Genomic DNA, 12,071 nt, shown 5'->3' with positions numbered 1-12,071 from the left:
AGGCTGCTCCAAAGGCCACTGCCTATTTACACACACACACACAATGTACATGCAGCTGGGAGTTCCAGTGCAAACTATGACCCCTACACACACACACAGCGTATACCGAACGCATTCCGAACATAAACCTAACCCTTTCCGGAACCTTCTCCCACAAACATCTATACGAGAGATAATCTACACCACAAAACACAACTAATCCCTTCCACTAGGACCAGTCAATGGGTAAAAGCACAATGTTGACCAGGAAATGAAGATGTGGGATGATTTAAACGGAGATGTTAGAAACCTTTTGACTTGACGAAGACTTCTGTTGAAGTGTAAACATTGCGTTTTTGGGGTCAGGACTAAAGCATTGCGGCCCATCAAACTTCCTGTTAAATAGACTATACATTTGAAATACAATGATTTTACATTCAAATTGAACACACGCTCTTCAACTTCAAGAGCTGAAAATTAACTGGCAGCCATTTAAGCTGTGCAAGTCAATGGTTTTTTCTCGCCATTAGATTGGCTCAACTTCTGCGTCCTCTCTGGCCTGTTGGGGAGTGGGAAAGTGGACAAAAATGCACTTGTGCGAAATTACTCCGCCAAATCACACCTCACCAGGCAAAGGACTTTTACACGGTGGAATCCCAAAATAAATGTAGAAAGTGATAAAAAATAATTTGCTAGTTGTGCAAGACATTTTAGAGATAAAAGAATAGTAGCATATTAGCATATTGTTTTTAAAGTTTCATTGCTTTTCTCCGAGTAAGCATCTGATTAAAAAGAGGGTGTAGCAGATAAAACTCTTCCATGAAGGACTCGGGTAAGATACACTTCTGCTTTCTAGCCAAAAGGAGGCTATGGAGGGGAGGACCGTCTTTTGTTTGCCTAATAACGAATTGACACTCTCCTTGACCACTTATCTGTTCCATGGAGGACGAAATACTTTCCCCCAAATTAGGAAAGGCTAATCAGTGAGACAAGTGTCTGTGTTTTGAACAGGCTGGTTGGTCTCAGGTCCCAAAGAGCATCCATAAATATTTCTCTCTCAGCCCACCACCCACACGGTCCAGCTCACACCAAGGCCAGCAATGCACACGTCGCTCATTCTGTACACATGACCCAGAGAGAAAGCACACTTAACATTGGAGCATTTATTTTTATGTCTGATACCTCAACAAACACACATCTGCAGGTTAGGTGTGAGAGCTTCCATGCATGCAGCACTAGGCTGCAGTGAAAACACATAGTAGGGGAAAGTTCAATGACATTTACACATTCTTTAACACCTACACTCAATCTGGAGGACCTTTCAACATGGTCACGACATCCCGGCCTCAAATGAATTGTATTAATTTATTTGGACCATAAAGATATTAATACATTCTAAAATGGTGAATAAAATAAAAACAATCCCAAAGAGCTTCCGAGAGGAATTCCAGCCCTTTCCGGTCTACTGTGCCATTCCTGGCTGATCCGGACCCCTTTCTCCCTGTGTGTTTCGCTCTGCAATGCAGCGGGAACACCGTGCAAAATGTGCAAATGCACCAAGCACTTCCAAACGGATTAACCTATAGCTCGAAACATGGAGGAAGTCAGGGGAAGAGAAGAGGGAGGAGAGGGGGTGGGGTGCATTCCCCAGTCCCCGCCTTAGATTTAGGAAAGGGGGGTGGGTTGTAGGGGAAGTAGCCCTGTTACAGGGAAGGGTAACAAGGGCTCTCTCTGCCCTGTGGGGGTGGGGCTCCCGTTGCCATGGACACGAAGTCCACTGACAGAAATATGTAGGGGGAGGGGATAAGGGAGGGGGACCATGAGGGCTGGGTTGGCTTGTCATGTGACAGAGGCGGCCAAGGTTCCTTATTTACTTTTAAATTCAACTAACATTCTTCACATCCCAGCTGAGATCTATGGGCCTCTGCACCACCGTAGAGTGTGTGTAAAGCCCATAGGAGGAATCCCATGTCGAGCAACATGAGACCACCACATCCATGCTCATTCACGTCACTACCCACCCCCCCAGAACCCATCTTATCATACAATACTCATCAGAAACACTGACATCCAGACTAAAACCCCATCCATGTCAGCACACACACTCCCAGGGCTGTGTTCAACACCCATCCATCCACACACATTGACTATTCAGTATGCAGGGGTTCTGAATGACTGAACTCAAAACTCCTCACTTTGCGCTGCACTCTTATATAGAGCCTCACATAGCAGAGTCCATTTTGCAGCAAAAATTGCTCAAATGTATAGTTTGATAGCTAAAAATACACAAAATTGGTTCACTCAAGACATTTAAATCTGTGAAGACTTACACAGGTAAAAAAGCTAACAGCTTAATCTCCCTACAGCATGCTATCCAATGGTTATCTAGCAAAATAAGTCCACACTATCAGTGTTACTCACTCCGTGATAAGAATGAGCGAGTTGAGACATCTATTACCGCAAGCTAGGTGGGACAAGGGGCCACATTGAGAATTTCAGGCAACCCCGTGCTTCCATCCAAAATCCCTTCTTTACAGGTTAGGCCCCACAATGACCCCTGACCCCAAATTCTTTAATAAGAGCTGGGAGGTACTTCTCTTCACAAAGCCACAGTTATGGGTTAGAATGGCCATGGAAGCAAGCTTTGCTTTAACAACTACGAGTTTTTTGGGGCTGTTAAAGGAAGAGAGCAATGGGTGTATTTTTAGTTTAAATGACAGGATTTCTTGACCTACACCCTTCCCCGTTTGGTGAGGAGAATATTGCAATTTTAGAATGCGTAAAAAAACTTCTGATTTTCTGGTCTGGTGTAAAAAAATATATATAAAAAAGGTCCCAAGACTAATAGTAAACTAGGTTCAAGTTGAACCATCTTCAAAAGCCATACTGAGTTCAAATGTAATAACCCTGATGCATCAAGCAGCTTACTCCTCGGCCCTCGACCTGCCTGCCGCCCCATCCCCTACACACCAGAGTTCAGGCACAAACTGACCGCTATACACACACCCCTTTAGAGTGCTTACATACAAAATTACACCGATTGGCACACTTGGACCACCTCTCAAACCATATTTTATACAGATGGGGGAGTTAATTTCCAATTAACTCAATACAACTATAGCTTTAAAAATCAGAAGTCGATGGGTGTCCTACAAACACTCACTAGTGCAGCTAAGAGTTAAACATTAAGACTCAGTAAATATAAGCAATTAGTGAGACAATTATAAATAGCCAAAATATACCTATACGTCGCAGGCCCGACAATAATTACTCCCTTTTCAACTTCTCATGACCAAGCTACAGTTTTTACAATATGTAGGCCAAAGATGAATGCAGAAGTAGGACTATAACGCGAATGGCACACTTGCACCAAAGCCTAGCCCTCTCCCACCATCTGCACCCCACCCCCACTCTCTCCTCCCACCCTGGAACCCTGTGGAGGACTCTGGGAGACTCTGCCTCCCTGCTCACACTTCCCCAGCCAGTTCAAAGGTTAAGTCGTGGTGATGGCTGAGCCTCCAGCTGATAATCAGCAGGCTGGAATGCAAAGACGGGCCCCAGTGGACACCCCAGTGTGTGTAATGGGCAGGATACTGTTCCCAGTTGCGCCTATAACCTTTCCTGTGGCAAAAGGGGGACATCACCTTTATGCCCCCCCCCCCCTCACCGTTTTTTGTAGATGGAGGCTTATAGTGAAATGTAAGACATACTACTAAAAATTGCCAGTGTGTGTAAACCTACACAGACTAATCATTTAGCAAAAAATAAGTTGCACCACTTTGGAAGGAGAAAGGTCAGCAAATTGACCAGAGTGATTTGATTTTTTTTTTTAATACCTTCATGATGATTCCATGCCAATAACGAGCATGCTAAAGGCATTCAATCCATTCAGGTGAAGGCCCTTGTCAAACATCAATAGGCCTAACCTCGACAATTCAATGCATGGTAATTTCAAACCATGCTAATAAATATGTCCACTATAATAAATTATAGAATGTCAAATATGTTCAGCCATTTTGTGCAGAACGTCAATAAAACAGATTTGATTTAGCAGGCCTAAATGGTCATATTGGCAATTATAAAAATCAATGCACTCAAACGTCACTTCCATTGTTCATTTTGAAACGTGGTTATCACATGCTTTATTCTAATTCCATACCAACCTAGCAGTAGCCATTATGCACTGCATATAGCCCACTAACTAATTAAAAAGCATATTAATTTATAACTCATTAAAGTGCAATTTGGCGCCAAATCCTCTTCCTCCAAATTACACTAATTTAATTACTAATTTCAAATGATTGCAATTAAAATGCAAGAAGTTTAATAAATGGCCAAAATGTGTAAAGTGGCGGAAATCCTACACGCCACGCCGAATTGTTGCATTTATTGTCCCGCTTCCACGTAAATCAGCACAGTATAATCCGTTTGACTGTGTACATGGAGCTACATGTTTTTTTTATCAGGCCGTTTTTTCCCCTGTGACTAGGACCCAAACCGCCCATTCCTATCGCGTTTGGGAGTCCATCTCGTGCACAACCTCAATATACGAGCGAAGGAGGGCGGAAGCGTGGGGCAGGCAGAGAGAATGACGGGCAGATCCTTCTCAAATGGACGACTTCAGAGTGCCTACCCTTCAGCACACACACATCCACACCTAAGGAGGCCCAGTAGGCCATTGCTGCATAAATAGCCCTACAACACTGGAGATGTGCACTAAACAGCCTAACCTCTTCCACAGATGGGTATGGTGTGTAAAATATTTTTTAAGTGGCCTCATTTTAGGTTGCCATAGGCGTGACGAGGTGACATCCCTCATGCCCTTAAAACTCAACCCCTACACACGCAGCCCAATATTTTCTGCTTTTTCCACAAAATAACAGACATTCCGCCCCTTCACTTCCTGCTGACGCTCCAAACCCACTGACTACACAATCACAAGACACAAATCAGACGACTTCAATCAAATAACGTTAACATGTTTCCATAAAAGGGTCATGGAAATTTGTACAATTTGGAGGACAACAGCAGAATAAATTAACAATTTGGACATTAGGAGATTATAATCAGAATTTACCTTTGACGTTTAGGGACAGAGTGCTCCACCTCTAGGAGTTTTCCATGTAGGTCAACTTTACCTATAGTGAGGAGAATAAAAGCAATTTTAGTTCACAATTATTTTATTGCTCTTCAACTGTTCTCACAGGCAGCCAAAAGTAGGCCTCAACTAGCCTAGTTTATGTCCAAAAAGTCCTTGCACGAAATGTCTTTAAAATGAAATCGGTGGCACAATTGTATGACCATAAAAATTACAAATGTTCACGAAGTTAATATCAGCCAACGTGAATGCCAATTTGAAAAGGTTAAATGTGGTAACTGTGACAAGTCCACGACACCTGAGCTAAATACGATAACATTTCGTAAAATGTTAGATATATTTCTAGATTGTGGCCTGCAGAATACCACTTTTTCCTCTCACATTTCGTACAGTTGTAGTTTCTAAATGTTACATATAACGTAATTTGGCAATGGTCTTACATTTCGTTGGCCTTCATTTTACCAATACACAATGAAGCCACCTGGTGTGTCAGTATAAGCAAATGCACTGTTGTGTGCTACAATTTAACAAGTTAGGCCATACTTCCATACTTCCATTGCAACTTTGTTACTTGGTTGGTCATCGGAGACCGTGCAAGTTCAAAGGCGGCAAACAAAAGTAGCAATACAACAGTTATATTTAGTTAATTTAATCTGAGTGATCCATGTTACACACAAGCCTACATTGAGCGGCCACTGCCTGTCCGCCCCATTACTCTGAATGGCGCTACAATGGATAGGCGTTCTCTTCCTTCGTTCGTTCTGAAACAAGTTTCTTCACGGTTTTTGTAGTAGATTAAATTAGTGGTAACACTCTGAATTAATCAAAGACATGGACTTTCCTTATACGGTGTCAGGTACCAAGTGAGAGGCAAGACCAGCCTGGATACACCCCGGTCCAATTGGGCTCCATGCATCCATCTAAAGAGGTTAAAGTAAACCCGTAGCAATTTCCACAATTAAAGCACCCTTTACGCACCACTCGAACGCCTTTTTTAAAAATGTCTCACCTGAAAGAATGTCGATGGCCTTCATTGCAATCTTTTCATCGGGGCAATCCACGAACGCATAACCAGTTTTGACGAGAAACGGACCACTGTGCGGAATCTTCCACTGCTCAAATATAGTTTCCAAGTCCTCCGCACTCGCCTCTTCACTCACATTTCCAATGTACAGCTTATTCATGTTCTGCGCTGAAATGGACAACCTTTACGCAGAAGGTTAACCGTTATTTAATATCTCGGGTGTGCAGTGTTTGGAGTCGCCAAAATCGCCTTACTACTAAACGGAGTGGTGGTGGCGGCGTGCTTCCCCCGGTCGTCCGAGCCACAGATATATTTGACGGGCTACCTCGTCGGTGTTTGCGCTTCCTCGCCCCTCTATTGCGCACAAAAAAATAATTATTTATTCCTTCTCTCAAAAACGATGGCGGGCTCGTTGAAAAGGAAATAACTACTTTTTTGTCTTCATCAAACCCCCTTGGCCTAGAGAATGTCACACGTTAAGGTTCGCACCCGCCTCTGAATAGAAACCAAGAAAGAGAAGAGGTAAGAAAAAAAAAAACGGATATTCCGGCTAATTTGAATGAGCCACGTGTTCAAACTACAAATCAACCACGCACGTGAAGAATCTCAGTTGCTCAATTAAGTGTTGTATTGGAAAAATGTCACGGGGACCATGGAGAGGGTAAGAGTGGATTGGTGTTGGGGGAAAACCTGGAGAGCTACGTGCGTTAAGGGATTCCGTGAGAACCCAGTGTATCTTTTACTAGAATCACATTTGTGTGCCTTTCTCTGCAAACCCTCGCTTCCCATTGGTCGCTGGTCGAAATAGTAAAACGGCAGTGGACTCACGCACGCCCATAGCAGGGGGACAGCAGTGTTGCGGGGGCTTGCGCGCACGCATGCGAACCTGCGGTGGGTGTAGGCCTACTGTATGGAACAAGTATCTTGGGGGAGGTGCCATTCATAATTTAAATCGTACGATGTTGTTACAATGTATGCATGTGAAACACATTAGATTGGATTGAATCAATGAAAGTCTAGAATGCGTCCACCCCTACTAGGCCCATGGCCCGGTCAACATGGGAATGACACGTTTCCTACCATCCACATGACGGCATCCATCTTCTCTACGAAGATTGAAGTGGTTCACTGCTCTACAATACAGTGACATGCCTGATCTGTCCATGTCCACACGAAATGGCAGAGAGGGGAATAAGGTGTCTGGGGCAAGATTGCTTGTTTTCGAAAACACTTCTCTGGAGAAGAAACCTATAGAAGAACCAGAAATATATTCAGCTTGCTACTACCAAGATGGTGAATAAATGAAGATAGTTCACTCAAGCTTTTTACCATAGAAAAGAAACCGTCCGTTCCAGTCTACTTGACCGGGTGTGTCTCCCATAGACACCAATGCAATAGCAGCTGGGTCTGGTCTACTTAGTTAATTGACTTTCATTGAACCAGAAAAAAAACAGCGAGTGGGTGTCTCGCTTCCTCTTCTGTCTCTACTATTACTGCATACGGTGAACCTGTTATTACATTTATGGCGTGGGTATGTAGGCAACGATGACCATTACATATTGACAAGATAGTAGAGTGACCGCTCTAACAATGGAAATACATGTGGTCAATGATTGAAAGCAGGCGAGATCAGGTGGGACCATTCTAGCCAATAAGAGGGCATATACAGGTGTGAACAAAAGGCACAACTAAGTTGTTTTTCTTAAACAGTACATTTGTAACAGCCTAAACATTACGAAACTTAAATTTGATCAAATAAGCTTTACGTAATTCGACACTCTCACGCTCATAGACCTCCAAACAAAAAGGGACTTATCTCATGTGGACAGATTTTAGGAGGAGTAAATCATCTCGCTTCGCCTCTTTCCTCTCTGATATAGGCTACGTACAGAGAGGGAGGGGTTTCTTCATACAGATAAGTGACCCTACCGAACTGGCGACAAATGTAACAAGCAAGCAAGTTTCATTCAAATGCATCCTGGCTGGGCCTAGCACATGTCTTCAGACAATTAAACTTGTCAATATGTATTGTGTAAAATTCAAACATGGAGTCATTCCCAAGCAGTTTTACTAAATTAGTATGCTACATTTAGCATAGCCTAGGGATGATCTCATTCCCTTATCCATTCTGATAGCCTTACTTCCATTGCTAATTTGTTACTTCATTGGTCCCGGGAGAGTTCAAAGGCGCCAACAAAAGTAGCAATACAACGTTATTTAGTTAGGTTAATTGAATCGAAGTGATCCATGTTACACACAAGCCTACAATGTGCGACCCACTGCCTATGCGCCTCGTTGCTCTGAATGGCGCTACAATGGATAGACTTCTCTTCCTTCCTTCCTAAAAACGTTCTGAAACAAGTTTATTCTCCATTTGTGTTCTAGATTCAATTAGTGTTAACATTCATCAAAAGCATGGACTTTCCTTTTATGGTGAAAATAAAAAAGGTATGAAGAAATTTGGATGGAATAATAATAGAATGAAAGTGTAATCCATTAAATTTAATTCGAAACGCATGGATGGCCACTGTTGAATAGTGTTTTACACACACATACCAGAGCAGGATAGCCCATCATTTAGCCAGTATCTATACCATTTGTGCATGCATATAGTTTATTCAACTTTTAAATCGTGTGTAGGCATTGCCAACACGTCATGGCATACTGCTAAAATACCTTCTTCACATGTATAACTGCAGGAAAAGTTACTTACTCGTTTCTAGACAACATAAGAACAATTGAGTTTCATGGACATGTTCATGTTAGGCAAAAATAAGTAAACTGGGAATTGCCTAAGACGGTAGGCCCTCTGCTTTGGCACTGGCAGCACCTTAAATTGACATACTCTATGCTGGCCAAATATAGAATGCGCTCCTATTGGTTGGAAAGACTGACCAATCAAAGAACTCATTCTCGCTCCCCACTACTCTTGCTGGCTCGAGCTCAGCGTGTTCATTCATTGGCTCTTCTGTACGGCTGTTCTATATGAATCAGCGCGCGAAAATAACTGTTTTTTCACTGTTTATGGAGAAAGGTAATAGCACGTTCCTAATCTAACGAAATAATTCAAATGCGACTAGATACATGTTATGCTACTCCACAAGAACAGTCCCATTATTTGTGTTGGTCAATGAGAAAGTTGGGAGATGGAAATTATATTATAAATCCCAAAAAAGTGATTACGAGGTAAATTAGATGGTTTCAAACACCAATATTAGGCCTACATGTTCGTCTGCTTCGCAAATTCCCCTGTAATGTATTAAATGGTGAACATAAGGATGTGTCATCTTTTCCTCACCATAAAAGTCTACTTGCCTTCCAATAAACAACCGTGTAATGAATTCGTTTAGTTCAATAGTCTAGCCTATTCGTTCAATAAACCCGCACAATTGAGTCGATTTATTCAATGAGCCGAACTCTAATTCCGTCTGTTGTGAAATAACACAATGTTTATATAAGACACTTTTCTGGAAATGTGAAATATACTATGTGTTCAAATATATAAAATATTGGACTATCAGTGTGACTGAGATTCTACACTTTGTTTACATCCAACCAATGTACGCAGTCCTTCTCTTCGCTACCATTCCAGGCTTGTACAATGCGCTCAGTAACTGCAAAGTGGTGAATATATCCGTGAAGAATGTACAGAAAAAGTCCCCGCCCCCATTCTTTGGAGGAAAACTTTATTCCTTAGGGCTAAACAGGCTTAAATAAAGAAAGATTAATATACCAAAGACTGCGTCTTGCATGGAATGATTTGAGATTTTTAAGAATTGAAAGCACACGGGGAACATCGGTGAGATTTTAAGACCAAATACGATTATATTTCATTCCATAATGACGCAATGTTTAAGTTTAAACAATAGGCTATGTATTTCTGTGTCGTGATGTGGAGGATCAATGTCTCACTCGTTCCCGTCGTTTAGTGAAACAGGGGAACCGTTTTGAGTGAAATCCCCTTATCTATTTATTTATACTTCAGTCGAATATCTCGAATCATCTCTTGTTAGTCTCAATGCATTCCATTGGCTGATTGCTTAAACTAGAATGTATGGTGCATTCTTGTCGTGAACGCCATGTTGTAGTGAATATTGAAAAAACGTGTGTGAGAACTTTTCTCCGACGATTTATATAATCGATATGATACGGATAAATAACTTATTGCGACCAGCATTCATAGATTACACTTAAATTGCATTAAATGTGCCTTACATTTTAAAGTTTTTTTCGAAATAGATTGGTCTTTTCCCCTGTGAGGTCACGCTATAGACTTTCACTAATATCTTCTGCACAGAAAATGGCGGTGTTCTGCCTAGGTCTACTTCAATGATCATTCTAAAAACAATATAATTGTTCAAATTGTTGTTCAAGACCCTTTTTGACAGTTTTGCCAGTCTTTGGATCTAGGCCTATTTTATGTGAATGTAAGTGTGATCTTTTCAATTAGTGAAGCATAGTATAGCTGGTGAAGATGTTCACCAATGTTTATTGTCATAAACTTACAAATAGCTTAGGAAATGTGACTTTTAGGAATGTTATAATAATTAAATATTTGTTTGATAACAGCAGTTAACTTGTTGTTAGAAACCTGTCCAGAAAATAGTATTTCAGACACTGTACAATATTACATGAAACAATAAATCAACAGATTGTATTTATATGTCAGCTAATTTTCTTGATAGAAATTATCTCTAGTATCAAGTTGCAGTATATCATCATTTCATGGTAGATTTTTTTTACTCCAATTCAATACAGAAAACACATTTATGAACGAAACCCTCAGAGAATATTATGCATATTAATTTAATTTCTGTTCAAGTAACCTCATGAGTTGAAAATTAATCTAAATATTGTTTATTAATTAAATGATATCAAATTAGTTCCTGAGTGGACTTAAAGTGACATGGAACTGACCTAAGCTCTGATGCAAACTACACTTCAAGTCACTTAATATGAACACTTCCAAGCCTTACCGTACTTATATATTACAATAGGCTATGTTAATTTATTCACTCATTTCCAATTAATTTTGGAATTGACATATAATTCATTTGTGATCAATGTTTGATTTTGGTGTATTTTGAAACGGTTATTTATTGGTGTTCTATTAATCAACTGTACCTAGTGCCTCTTGTAAAATGTACTATATAACACACACTTTCATTTAGAAGAAGATAGCAAAAAATACTTCAGAGAGATAGTTTTCTGAAGTTCAGACCAAGCTTCTGCATGCTAAGTTTGAAAAGCAAACATATTGAAACACATCTCACCAATAAAACCAATCCTGGCCTGCAAGCTGGTAATTTTTTTTAAATTAACAATAAGTGGACATTTAGCGGAGTGCAATGTTCAGAATCTTGCAGATAGAAGTGTGATGAATAGAGTGTAATAACTTATGTATTGCATGATAGTGGATCATGTCTGTTCTATATTCTAGAATGTACATCATGTTTTAAACTGACATGGTGTGAAATTTGCACCCAGAATCAGAATCACGTTTATTGTCCTACAAGAGGAAAATCTTGAATTGGCCTTTGGTAATTGGAAAATGGATATTGTCTGATTAATTTAGGTACTACATAATCATACTGAATAATAACTGAGTAAAAGTAACTACTTCTTTGGTGTTTACAGATCTGAAAGAGACAGATAGGTTTAAGCAATATGGCAGAGAATACATTAGATTGCTCTCACCATGTTGCTTACACCTATCTGGTCCTTTCAAATCTGAAAACACAGAAGCGGTAGGAGCTTGGGATGTTTTGGAACCAGGCGGAACTACTCATTAGGAATGCACTATATAGGGATTATGGCTGCTCTTTGAGACACACATTATGCCTCTGACCATGAGGTCAGGGAATAGCCTATCAACTCATCTTGACTGTGAGGCAGAGGCAAATATGGTGGATAAATATAGATAGTTCACTCAGGCCGTTTGCCATTGGAAAAAAATGTCAGTTCCAGTCT

General features: G+C 40.8%; 1 protein-coding gene across 3 annotated transcripts in view; it reads right to left on the bottom strand.

Annotated features, from left to right (window-relative positions):
* The window catches only part of igf2bp3 (insulin-like growth factor 2 mRNA binding protein 3), a 43,767-nt gene extending 34,899 nt beyond the window's left edge, over nucleotides 1–8,868 (bottom strand). For 2 of the 3 annotated variants that reach the window (XM_071368641.1, XM_071368642.1), the window contains exons 1-2: nucleotides 6,087–6,839; nucleotides 5,057–5,117 (exon numbers count right to left, since the gene is read on the bottom strand). In XM_071368641.1, coding sequence (XP_071224742.1) covers nucleotides 5,057–5,117; nucleotides 6,087–6,261 — 236 coding nt within the window. In that variant the 5' untranslated portion in view covers nucleotides 6,262–6,839. Of the gene's footprint in view, nucleotides 1–5,056; nucleotides 5,118–6,086; nucleotides 6,840–8,814 lie in introns of those variants that run through there. The other variant, XM_071368643.1, reaches the window with a different exon arrangement.
* Between the last annotated feature and the right edge of the window lie 3,203 nt (nucleotides 8,869–12,071).

Source organism: Salvelinus alpinus, chromosome 26, assembly GCF_045679555.1.
Source record: "Salvelinus alpinus chromosome 26, SLU_Salpinus.1, whole genome shotgun sequence".
NCBI lineage: Eukaryota > Metazoa > Chordata > Actinopteri > Salmoniformes > Salmonidae > Salvelinus > Salvelinus alpinus.
The sequence above is the reverse complement of the archived record's forward strand: the minus strand, read 5'-3'. Positions and strand labels throughout refer to the sequence as shown.